Raw genomic sequence first — 15763 nt, forward strand, 5'->3', positions numbered from 1 at the left:
AGGCCGGGGCGTTCCCGAGCCCCCAGGCAGTGCCGGCCGGGAGGTTCTCCCTGAGGCCGGGGCACTGCCAAGGCTGCGAGGTTCTCCCTGAAGCCAGGGCGTTCCCGAGCCCCCGGGCAGCGCCGGGCGGGAGGCTCTCCCTGTTCCCTTTCCGCAGTGCCGGGCGGGAGGCTCTCCCTGAGGCCGGGGCGTTCCCGAGCCCGCGGGCAGTGCCGGGCGGGAGGGAGGCTGTCCCGGTGCCAGCCCGTCGCCATCGCGGCTCGGAGCGGGGGCCGCGCCGCTTCCGCCGGATGTCGCCGCGAGGGCTCGGCACTGGGGAGGCGCGTCCTGCCCGAGCAGCGCCGCGATCATCGCCGCCGCCGCTGCTGCTGCTGCTGTCTCTGCTGCTACCCCTCCCGCCTTCTCCTCCTCGTTGTCCTCATCCTTCCCCTCCTCTTTCTCCGCGCCGCCTGCGGCCCTGCCCCTCCCCGCCCGCCGCCGCGGCTGTGGCTGACAGGTGAGTGCGGGGGCAGCGGGGCGCGGACCCTCCGCCATGTTCGCGGCCGCCCGCGGGGCTGAGGGCTGCGGGGCTCCGGGCGGGCTCCGGGGCAGCGGCGGTGGCACCATGGCCGCGCTACCTGCGCCGTGCCGCCGCCGCCGCCCAGGCCCGCGGCGCAAACCGGGGCTCCTGCCCGGGCATCCCCTCCCTGCCCGTGCTATTCTGCTTGATTTCCGCGTGAAATGACTTGCACGTTCTCCTATAAAAACCCGAAATGAGCGAAAATAAGCTGTCCTTCCTCTTCTGTGTGTGGCGGTTTTTGAGCGCTCCCAGCCCCAGGCTGTGGGGATGGTTCCAGGTCTGCGGGTGGGGAAGCCGAGGGTGCTGTTAGGAGACTCCTCTCGCTAACTTTGTTCGTGTGCTGTTGCCTACCCTGAGGACAGGCCAAGCATAGAGCCCCAGGAGCTTACAGGTGGAGTTCAGATCCTCTGACACCTGTACAAATGGAGTAAACGTGAAACCCCCAAATTTCTGAAGTGGGGCACAGCTAAATGATGAGGGGAGCACAGTTTGTGGTGGCATGGGGTGAATCTGGCCTTCAGCAGTGGGAGGATGACATGGAAGCATCCAAGATGGATAAAAGTTGTCTGCAAAGAGCCGTCTTCAGTAGTTCTTTTCTGAGCTAAAACCCCATGAAAATAAGTTTGAGGGAAGAATGGGTAGGCTTAATGTATTCAGGGGTTGAGTCGATGTTAGGTTCCATTCCTTATGCAAAGATGAGGAAAACTTCTGTCAAGTTGTGTTGCTCTGTGGCTCAAGGACAGCATGGTGTTTGTGAGAAAAGGGAAACTTCTATGTGTGTTTCTATCCTGTCCAGCTTGTCAAATTTATTTTGTTATTGCTGTTAAAGTGGGCTTTCTATAACAGTAATGCCATGGAAGGTTTATGTAAGGAACTGGTGGAGCAGCTTCTTCGAAGTGATTCAGTGTCATTGAGTACACCTTGACATGATACGAACATGTCTGTTGTTCAGGCACCCATTTTACAACATTACAACTGCATCATTTTCCTTGAGCAAATTTCTGAAACTGCTTTCCAAGCAAGTCTGCTGTTGGCGTTTCTGATGATTTTGAATGAGAGCTGCTAACCCCAAGAACCCACAAGTATGTTTTCTAATGAGTAGTTTAGATTAGATAATCTTTGTGCATGATGTCAGCTCTAACCTGTCTTGTAGTAACTTTAGATGTCGCTTTGTGTGTTGTGGACTTGGGCAGTTATTTTAAGAAAAGGTGCTGGCACTAAACATTAGCATTTAAGGCCAACTGTAATGTTGATTGTCTTTTTAATGGCAGTTGTTTATGTGTATGTTTGTCCCTGAACTAGGTTTATCATGTTTAATCTAAAGATTTTAAGATGAGACTGCCTATTTAATATAGACAGGCCCTTCCACCATCTATTTCTTTAATTCAGGACTTGTTTGAAGCATGCAGTCTTTAGTATGGACGGAAGTGCTTAAGTTTGTTGGTACAGTCACAAGACAAATATTGTGAGGGTGGTAATAATGGCTTACAATAAGATCTGACTCCTATCCTGAAATTGCAAGCCAGAACTGGTATGTGCCAAGTAAGGAGGAAGTAAGTGGTATTGCATTCTATACATTTGAGATGAGATTAGGATCATTTTATGTCATGGAATTTTAAGTCTTGGAGCTAAGACTAGTAGGTTGTCTTGTGAGGTGAAAGCCAGGGTGAGGGGCTTTTTTTGGAGGCCAACCCTTCAAAGCCCTGTGGGGGAGAGTTGGTTACTGCTCTGTGAATGATCACTGAGGAATGGACAGGAATCAGGATTGTCTTCTTGCAAGCCAGAGTGGTTTGTATATTCTCATCTGCAAGCAATATGTACTGACTATTTTTAGGATTGCTGTTCAAGATGGTAGGCTGGGTGCTCACAGTGCTCTTACATGGTCTGTTGGTAGGTTCTGTAGTTCTCTGTGCTAGACCACATGAGGTAATGCTTCAAGAATGTGCTGTGCAGAGATTATTTATTGGTGCTTCTGAAGAGCTTGCTAGATATATTACAGTCAGAGTCAAAATTACTTGCTTTTGTTCAAGTCTTAAAAATGAAAAGATTTTAGTTTACTTTATATTCCCAGATGAAGAGCAGTGATACTAGAGGCCACTGTGCTTGAATAAGACCATAATAGCAATTAATGAATACATCCATAACAAGTGCACAAATGTTATTTGTTTAGGGACTAGCAGAATAAGATTCTAGCTTCTGAGTGTGGTGCAGTACTCCTTGAACGAACACCTGGTTAAATTGCTTTTGCTTTTGAACTTCCTTAGGATTCCTCACCCTCAGGTCCTGTATTTGCATCCCTGTGCCTGTATGGAGGCTACTTCTAGGCTGTTAAGGATTTGCTAATACAGAAATGGGAGCTGCAGTGCCTGTGAAACAGCTGAGGAAATTAAGTACCCTTCATATTTTAGGAGTTCACCAGCTGTAAGTAATTTAGCAGGAATTGATGCTATCCCTTGAGTTCTTTAATAAAGTCAGTTCATCAATACCTCTAAATAAAGGAAGGGTACAATATATACTGATAGGTTACTAACTAGTGTTGAACATAAGATTATATTGTATTTGCACCATTTAAACTGTTTCAAACAATGAGCACCCTCAGTGAGCACAGGTAGCACTGGTCTCAAAGGGAAGCTTTCAGGTCTGATGATTATTAGTGGACCCAGGAAGGTTTCTACCATATTAAAGAAAGTCCAAATCTGCTAATTATTGTTGTTTAGTATTAGATAATATGAACTTGTATGGTGGGAGTAACATTTTTTGCTTCAGCAGCCTGTATGGCAGGCTGGGTCAGCCCTGCATTTTGGTGTGACTGCAGTATTTGCTGACATAGTTGAATTAGCAAGATCAAAGCTTGCTAGCTGCAGAACTGGGCTGGCTTACATTTTACATTTGGGTGTTGGTGTTAGAAGCTTGCTTAGAGTAGGTACTCACTAATGTGTTAAAGTTTTTATCCTTGATTTCAGCTGTATAACATACTTCAAATTTATTGGTGCAGCTTCTTTACTCTGCTTTCTATTGAAAGGAGGTTGTCACCCTCAGTGGTGGATGCCTGCCTTCCCCCTGCTTTCCCCTTTTACATTTCGAGGAACACCCAGTTTCATTTGAAAGAAAGCTGCACTAAATTTAGAAAAAGAAAAATCAATGTTGTGATGCTTGAGTGGATTTCACAAGGTTTGAGCACACTCATTAGTGTTTCTAGCATCATCTGTGATGATCTGGAATGGTTTTGTTTCCTAAATATTTACCTTTAGCTGAACAGCTAGTCTTACCAAGCAGTCTGTTTGGCCTGGTCTTTCTCAGGTGTGCTGTAGTCCTGCAGCTTGCATTGAATTAATGGCACTTGCATGTACAGCATCACTGAGGCAAATTGTTCACTGAAGACCTCAAAATGAAGGTTTTACTCCTTTAAATTTGATTTCTTTGCATATTAATAAAAGAGTGTAGTGGCATATGTTGGTACTTAAATTCCCTTAACTCATGAATAATGCTGTCAAACCGAGTTCCATGTAATTAAGAACCTAATAACTGTAATCATTCTTCTCTCTTTCTGTTTTCCCTCCCTGCTTTGTGGAAAAAAAAAGCCCCAAACCCACACACTCCCCTACATTAATGGGCATCTTTGTATTGTAAGGTTCTAGTGCTGCACTAGACAATAATTACTATTGTAAAATGTCTTTGTGTTTTATATAGTATACACAGAAATTTTCTTCTAAGCCATGTTTGAAAACGGGAGATATGAGATGAAGAGATTTAAGCACACACAAATACACTAAAATTGTATGGTTTTTTTTTTTTTTCATTTGAGACAATCATTTAAATAGCAACTATTGCTATTTCTAAACTCAAGAAAATGGAGCAGGGAGATGTTGGGGAAGATGTTGCTGAATCTTCCTGATGCTTTCCCTTTACAGACTTGTGTGTTGTCTTGAATGAACAAAAAAGGAAATGCAATACTGTAGCCATTCTGTCTGTGCTCTGACAGCAGAGCACAGCTTTTCTCCCTGGCTTCAGCAACATGCATACCCCAGGAATTCTTTCCTTTCAGCAGCCTCCTTGTTCTGTGTTCAAGAGCAGAAGTAGGCAAGCATGATTAGTTACTGCTGCAATGAGTATTTAAGTCTGGAAAGGCCAGTGTGTGTGCACTCTTTGTTGGTGCTGCTTCTCTGTTGTAGCTGACTAAAACAGTAATTGGTTACACATCTGCTCTTTACTGTTACTCTGATGAAATACTTCCTGTGACTGGGTACATCTGTTACAGAAAGGTAGGTGGTGGAACTTTAATTTAACACACTAAAATATCCTGTGAGTTTAATTAAACAGCATATCTGAAATACTGGAGTATCTTTGCATTCAGCAAGCAGTAACCACCTGTGGTCTAGATGTTTTGTGGGACACGTTTTACTCCCCTACTTCTGCAGATTTATATTGCTGGAAAGGTCCTCTGGAGGCTTTGACAACTGATCATTGTGTGAAGTCTGTGCAACTGGAGTGTTTTCCAAAATGATTGAGCAGAATAGCTCAGTATGTCTCTTAATCTCACTTCTTAGTAATACAGCACTTGTGAACTGCCACCCTTAGTGAAAATAGTTTAGTAATACAATATGCTTCCTCTTTCTCCCCCTCTCCCTTTTTTCTCAGAAAGTACATTTGTTCAGGCTTTTTTATGCTTGATTGCTAATTTTTAGCTTCTGTGAATTTAGCTTCATTTGATTCAGGAAGCAAGGTTCCAATACTTCTTGGTGGTTTTTCTATCCTACTTGGGGCATTACTGGGTAGAAGGAAAGTGACCTTAGTGAATTTTTCTTTTCAGAACCCATTTGGAAAAGTTAAGATTAACTATATCTGGCTAATAATATATAATGGATTGTTTTGAAGCACTTTTTTCTTACTTGGTTTCACTGGGATTCATTTGTATTTATGTCTTCCCTCATCCCCCCTTTCCTGTTGTCTGGTGTGTTCTAACTACAAAAGTTTCAAAGAATTGAAAGACTTTGACTGGTTTGTGTACTACTGACTGTTTCACTAATCAATATTTAATATGGTTTTCATAGGATATGTAACATGACACTGATATTCTGGACAGGTAATTTTCATTGTTTGAAAACCTTACATAATAAGGGGAATCAGGTAACTGCTAGAAATGAGCACCTAATTTTTTTAGCATCATATTGCCAAGGATCTATTTTGTGAAATCTACTCTTGAAAAACCTATAGCTTCTTACTGCTGCAATTGGAATCAGAAGAGTTCTGAAATTGTCAAAGTGAAGTTAATATTTAAAGGGACACTGTCACTATTTTAAAACTGAATTTAAATCCTTGTTCTAAGAAAATGTGTTGATTATTGCTCCATGACTCAAAGTTTGTCAGGCTGTTTGGTGGGATTCAGAACAACACTATTAAAGGCAGTGAAGCTATTCCCCTTAACTTGTCCTTGCCATCCTCTGTATGCACATGCCTGCTTGTGGCCTCTTTGGTTTCAGCTTTGCTGTGGCTGTGTGCACCCTCCTGCCGAGCCTGGGAACAGCTGCATGTTTGCCCTCTCCAGAACGTGCATGGGTGGTGTGTCATGCTGCTGCATGAGGAGAGGGCAGTCCCTGGCAGGGACACTGCCTGCAGGGCAACAGAGACAGTGATTCCTACCCAGTCTGCTCCCTTTGCTCACGAGCTGTCAAAGTAGAAACTTCTACGTAGAGAATGTGAGAATTTCACTCTGTAAAGATGTAATCTTATGCATATGACTGTGTCCCTTTAAATTCTATGTGCTAGAGTGTATAGCTGCCAAATCTGCATGTACTGATGCTGCAGTTGATTCATTGAGAGAAGGGATAGCACCCAGAGGGACCATGACAGGCTGCAGGAGTGCAAACCTCATGAAGCTCAACAGGGCTGACTGCAAGGTCCTGTACCTTAGGTTGGAGCAGTCCCCGATATCAGTGCAGGCTGGAGGGTGAACAGATTGAGAGCAGCCCAGCAGAGAGGGACCTGGGGCATGAAAAACCAGACATGAGGCAGAAATGTGTGCCTGCAGGCAATGGCACAAGATGATGTGGACATGTTAGAGCCAGTTCAGAGAAGAGCCACAAGAGTTATCAGTGTGCTGCAAACCTCTTCTGTGGAAAAAAAAGCTGAGAGAGATGGGGTTTTTAGCCCAAGAGGATTCTCTGGGGACTCCTTATCAGGGTGTCCCTGTCACCTTATCCCTTTCAATACTTAACAGGAACTTTGGAGAAGGAGAGACTTATTACCAGGGACTATAGTGATATGACAAGTGATGATGATTTTAATCTAAAAAAGGATAGATTGAGATTAAATAGAAGGAAGACTTTTTTACAGTGAGGGTGGTGCAACATGGGCACAGGCTGGCCAGAGAGGCAATGGATGCCCCACTCATGGAAACATTCAAGGTCAGGTTGGACAGGGCTCTGAGCAATCTGGTGAGCAACCAGATGTCCCTGCCCATTGCAGAGGAGTCTGGCTACAGAACCTTTAAAGGTCCCTTCCAATGCAAATCATTCTACTCAAAAAAAGGATATTGCTGGGTAATGTCCTCCAAAATGAAGTAGCTTGGCAGAAAGGGCAAGTGGATACTGATATAGTTAAAACAGTGGCTTGTAAGGCATATGCCACATTAACATCTTTGTGTCTAACAGTTCAGGAGCCACATCTGGCAGGGATTAGAAGTTGTCTTTTGGGTTTTTTTACCCCCCTCTACCCCCAGATCTTAAGTGAAATGGTGTTAATGGATTTATGGGATTATAGTAGCTATGTGAATAAAACTGTCTTAACAAATCTACCTGTGTGCACACTGATGCTTCTGGCCTTAAAATGTAATCCCAAACTGCAGAATATGGTAACTGAAAGCCATTGAAAGAGTGATTCCCAAGGGAGCTAGGAAGCAGGGTGGAAGAGGGCAGAATATATATCTGGGATTTGATCCTCTTTTGAAAGGAAATAGAAATGTGATGAGCATGGAAAACCTGTTCCTCATTCTTGACCATATGTCCATGAACAGGAAGATACTTAGTGAAGCCCAGAAAATTGGCAGTAACTGTTTATGGGATGGACTTTTAAAAAATTTTGTAGAGGAATTTAGTCACAGTGAATAGCAGAATTTAGGCAAATAAGGACCTACCCAACGGTAGTTTTTTCTAGCCTCTTCTTTAATTTGTGAATATAGCTATTTAGTTACTACTGATTAATCACACATAAAAAGCTCTAATGGGATTAGGTGCAGGGGAGGACTCTGTGGAATCCAGAGGATATGAAAAATAAAATTTAGTACAGTACAGGTCACTGGTGCAGCCTAAATTTTATTTTAGATTCACTGTGGAATTGGTGTCAGGTTACTGGAACACACTTCTAAAAGCTAATTAAAATACCAAGTTCTTTAATAAGGATGGATAGGCATTAAAATCTTAACTAAATCTAGTCTCATTTTTGATACTAATACCTGTATCTCTATACATTTTCATTTTGTGATATAAAACCCAGAGGAGGTTTCAAGCTCATGTTATTCACAGTGCACACTGTGTTTTTAGCAATGCTTTCCTTGGCTTTATGATGTGGTAAGAGCTGCACACACCATGTCAAAGCCCTGAAGTGGTTAATGCCTGCCTTGTTCATAGCCACGGTGCTCATTCCTAGCCTGAGATCCTGCGTGTTGGCGGATCTTAAATTGGAAGTGGTCCTGGGTTTGGTTTAAATTTTCTCTGATCAACTTGTTTAAAAGGAAGCTCAGTTGCCTGGTTAGCTTTGCCAACTCTGCTCTCCTATTTCTCTGCAGACTATTGCACCTATTTTAAGTTTTGATTGTTGTTTCAGAAATGATTTATGCTGGAGAATGAATTTTTATTTTGTTCTTTTTGTGCATGATTGAAAAAATTTGGGTAATCAATCCTGAAAGATTTGAAATATTTAACAACTGGTACTCCATGAAACAAAAATTAATTTCTGTTGAGTGTTTGGTTTAAATTTAAAAAATCCAGTAATTAAATGTTTGAAAAATAAGATTTTGACAGTAAAGAACATATTCTCCATATTTATGCAATCAAACATAATTTGATTTTTCATATATATTCTCCACATCTATGCAATAAATCAGACATAATTTGATTTTTCTTAAACAGGGGAAGCAGTAGCTCATACATGGTAATACTGTTTGGTGATACTGTCAGGTGGTTTTAGGCATATTGAAATGCACATATTTGGCTTAAATGCATATAAGGTGACAGAAATGAACCACATCACCAGCAGCCTGTTAAGTCAGGCACATTTTCACTACTTTCATAAATTCATGGGCATTTTCATTATTAAGGAAAGTGAAACTATGAGCTGCCAAAAATGGTGGAAGGTAGTTTTCAGAACTTTTGTAATGAAAATTAGTTTCTGCCTAATTCTGAACAAGGACGTCTGTTAAATTTTGTATAGTAATGCTTAAAGTTGAATAATACATTTTTAACCTGACAGTGTCCCTAAATTACCATGTTTGCTTTCATTTTCCAGCTGGGTTTTAATTTTGCATGCATTTCATTGAACTATAGTATGCATAATAGTTGTTTCCTGGAAGCATTTTGGGTCTGTCTCTGCTGGTGTTCTCCAAAATGAGCAAGGAAGTGGAATTTATTTTTCTTTTGTGGAGGTTTGTTAGCTAATGAATAAATAATGCAGAAGCAATTCCATTCTATTTACATATATGTATATGGTTTTGAACTTAATGCTGTTTGAAGACCAGCTGTAAGTAAGAGGGATCTCTTCTTTTTAATGACAACCCAAACAACTCCAAAGTTCAGTAGAACCAAATACTTCCATTTTGAGAAAAAATTATTTAAATAGTGGTTCGTTTGGCAAAGCAATTTGTAATGTACAATGCTTGTCCTTAGTTTATCATAGGAGCCTCTGTGAAGCTGTTTTTTTGAAGTAATGCCAGTAGAAAGTGGAAGCTGTGCATCTGCTCGCCAAGCCAAGCAGAAGCGTAAATCCCACAGCCTTTCCATCCGGAGAACCAACAGCTCCGAGCAGGAGCGCGCGGCGCTGCACAGAGACATGCTGGAAGGGCAGGTGAGCTGCTGCTGGGGAGCTTGCATCACTTTTGGTGTCTTTCCTATGGGGAGAAGCTAAACAAACTTCAGTATTGAAGTATGTCCAGTAAAGCTGCAGGAACAGCAGATTTTGTTGCTTGTAAGCGCTCACTGCCTTTGGAGATGATTGACGTGATTGTTGACAGTGTTTCAGGTAGGTTGTGTTGAGACCTGTGGAGTTTATCAGCTTCTGTGTTTTCCTGGATGAATGATCAAGCCATAAAACAGTGGTAAAACCCCCAGCCTGTTTATTCACTGCAACCTCTCCCTCCCACCTGCAAAAGAAAAAATCAAGATTGATTCTTGCTTTCTTGGAATAGCAGCAATCCAGAAGTATGAATAACCAAATACTTCTTATGATGACTCTGATTGGGAAAATATTAGTTGGAACACTGTTCTGCATTCCTTTCCATAAAGTAAACAAATACTGCCTGCCTGACAGAAGTGTGAGCTAACTCAGATTTTTGTTTGTGTGGGCTTGTTTGTCTTCTTTGGCTCAAATGAAGGTGTGCTATTCTGGGATTAAATTTAAGGGAATGAACAGCAGCCACTGCTTCTGTAGCTTTCTAATCATGTCAGAGTATTGGGTGCAATCTGGACTTGGAGTGTTGCACCTCAAAATTCTGAGATTACCTGTAGGTAAGGCTTCTGTCAGAAGCAGTACTGGCAAATATAAGCAAATGCCTGTTTAAAAGTATTTATTGTCAAATTGACTACACAGTGTTAGTGTGGGACTGGCAAAGATGATGCAAAGCTTGATTTTTATGAGACAGTTGGTTTGAAATACAAATGGAGTTTGGCTGCGAGAAACCTCACACTGAAGTCTGCAGAAACACAGAAGGGAAAACCTGGTGTTTTCTCTGTGTTGTGACTGTTTTATTTTAATTAAATCTATTTTTTAGTAAATCATAGCATTAGTTTTCTGGAAATTAACAGAGCCTAGGTTGTTGCTTCTAGTCATCTAAAAGTTGGAGAATCAAGTATTTGGATAGAAAACTCTTCATGCATTTATAAGTACTGAAGCCTTTCTTCAGGAAAGGTGTGAAGGGCAGCTGAGAGGTCAAGATATGCTGTCACCCCTGCATAGTAAACCAAAATGTTAAACTGTTTCAAGTGTTTCAGGCTGTAATGCATAGATGTTTAAAATGTTTTATCTATCATCTTGTTGGATTTTGTTGACCTTGAGCAGCTGGGTGGCAGATTCTATCAAGTAGAGAGTATTAGTGCCCCTTCACAGTGGAGCTGTAAACCTCATGAGATCTAGCTAAGGACTTTTGCAGATAAAGAGATAACATTATTACATGCTGTTTTAATAAGCTATTTTAAACAATGCCAATTTTAAACAGAGGAAAGGAAGTGAATGCATTTTACTGTGTTGGTTACTTCATTACAAGTTTAGATTTGTTTATACTTTCAGGCTTTGAGAATTGGTGTGAAAAACTTTTCTACATCTCCTTTTTGGTTGCAAAAGTTGTAGGATAAGTTAGTTTCTTCCATAACCTCGCTGTGTGAAATTATTGGGTAATTGATTTTGAAATAATTCTTCTAACTTCAGTGTTTCTCTTAACCGTGTTTAATGTATTTAGTATTTTTGTTTAATCAGTTTTGTTTCAAGTTGGTTTTAATTAGGATCTGTTGTGCTTCTGGTCTCACCCTGTCCGAGGAGAGGCAGATGAAGAAAGGAATGATGTAGAGTGGCTTAAGGAGCGTGGTCCCACTTCTTCCAGCACAGTGCCACAGCTTAAACCAGCTGTGAACCTGTGTGAAATTGTGCACAAAGCAGGTGTGCTCTGTGTCATGGCTATGAGAGCCTTCTCTTGCTCTCTCTTTAAACTTTGGAACCAACCTGCCCAGGCAGGGTCACGGGCGGCCTCTCGCGCTGTGCCTGCAGACAATTCCCGGGGCTGCAACGGAAGGTGACTCAGCTCAGTGAAAGCTTCTTTATAAAGAACTTTATAGCTGGCTACCTGGGTAAATAGTAAGTGTAGTAAGCCAATTTACATAGTGTGGTCTACGAGCATCTGAGGAATAGAATGCTTGAGTAATATCTGAGGAGGGAAGGATTAGAAATTGTAGTTTTCTTCACACTTAGTTATGGATAGTGACAAAAGTAGGTAAATGTCAAAAATACATTTAAAATTTTAGTTTGTCTTGAGCTTTGGTAATAAGATGCATTGTGTTCACAACTTTCTAACCCATTGCATAGTCAACTTTTGAATTACTTTATCAAACGAAGGTATTTCTTCTTGAACTGGAAACATATTGATATTTGAAAGAAATTTTTTCTCACTTTCTATTTTTTAAAATGAATTGTACATGCATCTTGGTTTTGTAATTTTTCTCTAGTAGGGAAAACGAAAACAAATATCACCATAGGTGTTTTGAATTCTATCCCTTGAAAGAGAAAGAATATATAAAATGAATATCTCTATGATGCACATAGTTATTTGTTTTGTTTCTACGCTAGGAGTAGTTTTAATTTGCGTCCTTGATGGGACATTGATATAACTCTTAAAATCAGTTCAAGACTGAAGAATAATTTTATCAAATATATGTAAAGAAAAATATAACCCCCCAGTATTTTGCCTCCTAGGATTCTAAGTTACCATCTGCTGTCCGGAATACACTCCTTGAACTTTTTGGGCAAATAGAGCGGGAATTTGAAAACCTGTATATTGAAAATTTGGAATGTGAGTATCTAGCTTTTTCTCCAACTTATGAGTTGTTCATATTTGGGTTATATTAATACTAATTAAAATGTTTACATTGGATAATGCAGTATAATTAGTGTAGTTTTCCTGTGAGCAGTTTAGTAGTTGTTCTGAACTTGTAGCCAAAGATGGAGTTTGTACCTTTTCACAAAAATCACTTTCTTAGCTCTTTGATGCAAGAAGTGAGAACTGATGTCTGTGGAAGCCAGTGAAGGGTCTGTCTTCTTAGCATTGTAGGCTCTGGTTATGTTAATCTCCAGAAACTCCATCCAGCCTTTGAAGTTTTTGGCAATGTTTTATATTTACATGCTTTATTTTAATGGTGTAATATTAGTAAATGAACTTGAAAAACCTACTTGCTTGAAAAGGTGTAAAATGGGGTGGTTTTGGATCAAGCTACTTACACATTGCATAACCAGTACCTGCAGCTGTTCAGGAGTTTTGAAGTCAAGCAGTCAGATAAAAATTCCAGGTGTTATCTTAAAAAGCTATTTGTTTGATGACAGGGCAGTTGTCTGATAATGTAAGTGATCCAAGGTGATGTAAGAGGATCCCAAGTTAAGTAACACAGGCCTATAAAATTCCCTTGCTGGAATTTCAAGCTGTGTTACATTGGTTTGGATTCTGAATTGTGGAATGTGTCTGATTTGGGTCCAAGGCAATTTTTTTTTCCACACCTAATCAGTTCCCACATTTAAACCAGAAACATTATGGAAAAAAAAATCCTGCCTGCTTTTTTTGACATGTTCTGGGTTTTTTATTCTCTTAAAACCTGTGATTGTTTTGGTTAAAGGCTGTCATCAAAAGTATGCATTTTTAGTGACAATTTGCACAAGTGAACTCTTGGCCTCCTGCTGAGAAGTTAGTTGGTAGCAAGAAAAGTAGAATTTCCATCCCCAGCCTTCAGAAATACTTGTCAGAAAACAAGTGGTGGATTTGTACCCTCCAGAGTATGATTATTTTCCTTCTTTTCCATTTCCATTTCTTTATCTACTTTCTTCACCTCACAGCTCTAATTATGATCTCTTTTCACCCCCCTGACAATTTCTAAATTTTTGTCTTCTCATGCTCAGTCTAATATTTTTTATTCTTGGTCTAATTCCTACACTAGTGCAGGAGTTATTGTACAGAGAATTTTTTTAAAATAAATTCCAAAGTATAAAAAATAGTCATTTGCAGCATTTCCTTTCCTGTGAGACTGTAGTAGTAGACAAGTATTCAGGGAGAATGCTATTTTGTGATTAATAAACCTGTGTTAAGAAAGGATGTGCTAATTCTGTGGCTAAAATATTTATGATGCCACAAGTTTTCTGTCTTCTGCTGGATTTAATTCAATACAGATGGGCCATGTATTTCACAGAAGTGGTTTTGTTAAACCTTAGCCTCATCTATTAGTAAGAGTAATTAGAAGCCACCAATACTTTGTGTGGAATCTGGGTCAAGGTTGGTCTCTGGAAAATTCAGCATGAATCTTGCTTTATAAAATCTGCTTTTATAAAATCCCAGTTCATCTCCTTTTCTCTCCTTAGCATAAAATAGCTTACTTACTAACCATAACAGTTTTTAAGTAGTGTGTTGATGCTGTTATGAATGATTTTCAGTCTCTGTAGTAATGTGAATTTCTGGGTTTGTTAGTGCGTCGGGAGATTGATACTCTGAACGAGCGCCTAGCGGGTGAAGGGCAGACAGTTGATGGTGCTGAACTGAGCAAAGGACAACTGAAAACAAAAGGTAAGAGAGCCACAAACAATCCTAAACCAGTATTTTTGAATCCACTTTTTTGTACTTTGTTGAATGTTACTGAAGGGAATGAATACCAGTTACTTACACAAACAAGCTAATGCTGTATTTGAAATACCTTCCTTTGAATTTATTTGTCTCCACAGCCAGTCACAGTACCAGTCAGCTTTCTCAGAAATTAAAGACAACTTACAAGGCATCTACTAGCAAGGTATGAGGCAAATTAAATCTCTGTTCATCCATGTATACTTGTGAAGCTAACATAACTGTCCCTTAAGTTGTGAATTGTGGTTTCTCTAAGCTGGGTAGCACTGGTCTGTAAATAAATCTGCCTCCTAAGGAGCAGTATGTTTATCTTGCATTCATCAGTGACCCATTACTTCAACCATACCATATGATATTGTTACAATAATTGCTCACCTTTTTTGAAAAAGGGATATTGGAGGGGAGAGAGTGTGCACATGTGTATGTGGGAGTGCTGTTTTGTAAACAGAACAAAAAAATAATTCTGTTTCTGAGGGAAATAGAGAACTTGCTAGTGGATTTCTGAATAAAGATTTGGATATTGCAGTTGAAATAGGGATTTAAGTAGGCGCCTCTGTGTGTACTATTACACATTCCTTTTTAAAATAATTTTTATTTTTAGCTATGAGGCTAGAACAAATTGTTTCCTTTATATTGCAAGCCTTGCTCATCAGTAGCTAGTGATGTTTTTCTGCTCGGTGTATGGCACAGTTAACCTTTCTGATGCTTTTTATTTTGTACATCTGCATCAGCCTGGTATTTTTGTTTCCCACATTCTCTCCTCTTTTTCAGTTTTTGCAGAGAGTTTACCTGCTGCTCTTTTTCTCTATATCAGAGTCATTTAATGATACATTATTAAGGTTAAATAGAATGTGAGGAAACCACAGTGGAATCTGGAATGTGAACCAGCTGTATAGTCAGCTCTGTGGTGACCTGTAATGCAGGCTGATATGTGGTGTAGGTGTCTTGGAATGCTTTCTCTTAAATATGAAAGTTTGAGAGTAAGAATAGGGTGGTGAAATAGACTGAAGCTACTATGGTTTATTTGGTCTCCTTTTTATTTTGTTATTTTTCAGACTTTTATTCTTACCAATTTGATGCATAAAGGTGCCTCTTGCAAGACTTAATGACTTGAAAATTCTTTAATGAGACCACTTAAATAGTGACAACATGATATTAATAGGGGCTGTATAGTTTTGGTACCTACTATGTAGTTATGAATTAGTACCCTCTAGTGCTGTGTTTTGTGGGTTGTTTGGTTTTGTTTAGATTTTGATTTGTTTATGGGGTTCTTTTTTTGTTTTTTGTTTGAGCTTTTAAGGCAGATGTTAAATCCTTCTCTTGTTTTTACTTCCTTGCAATGTAGCACTTGTAATTTTTGCTGAGCAAGACAGGGAAACCTCATAGCTTCAGCATGGGAAGCTGGGAAGTATGAGGAGGAGGAGACTCCTGGGGAGCTGATATGCATGCACAGCAAAGCAGCCATGTGTAGTGGAGCATGAAGAGTTTAATACCTGAACATTATGCTCATCTCTTGTATCAATTGGTAGCCAGCAGATATCTGCATGTGCTGATGTATTTTGCAACTTTGAGTCAGAATGTACTGGGGAGTAGACAGGAGATGAAGGAAGTTACAACACTGAGAATATCTC

General features: G+C 40.3%; 1 protein-coding gene across 2 annotated transcripts in view; it reads left to right on the forward strand.

Moving 5' to 3' along the window:
• Positions 1 to 224: 224 nt before the first annotated feature.
• Positions 225 to 15763, forward strand: part of WDR37 (WD repeat domain 37) — a 44843-nt gene continuing 29304 nt past the window's right edge. Inside the window, exons 1-6 of one of the 2 annotated variants that reach the window (XM_064703938.1) lie at positions 225 to 496; positions 5611 to 5642; positions 9439 to 9616; positions 12230 to 12326; positions 13983 to 14078; positions 14234 to 14298. In XM_064703938.1, coding sequence (XP_064560008.1) covers positions 9479 to 9616; positions 12230 to 12326; positions 13983 to 14078; positions 14234 to 14298 — 396 coding nt within the window. In that variant the 5' untranslated portion in view covers positions 225 to 496; positions 5611 to 5642; positions 9439 to 9478. The remainder of the gene's footprint in view (positions 497 to 5610; positions 5643 to 9438; positions 9617 to 12229; positions 12327 to 13982; positions 14079 to 14233; positions 14299 to 15763) is intronic. The other variant, XM_064703939.1, reaches the window with a different exon arrangement.

The sequence above is a fragment of the Zonotrichia leucophrys genome, chromosome 2 (assembly GCF_028769735.1).
Source record: "Zonotrichia leucophrys gambelii isolate GWCS_2022_RI chromosome 2, RI_Zleu_2.0, whole genome shotgun sequence".
Classification (NCBI taxonomy): Eukaryota; Metazoa; Chordata; class Aves; order Passeriformes; family Passerellidae; genus Zonotrichia; species Zonotrichia leucophrys.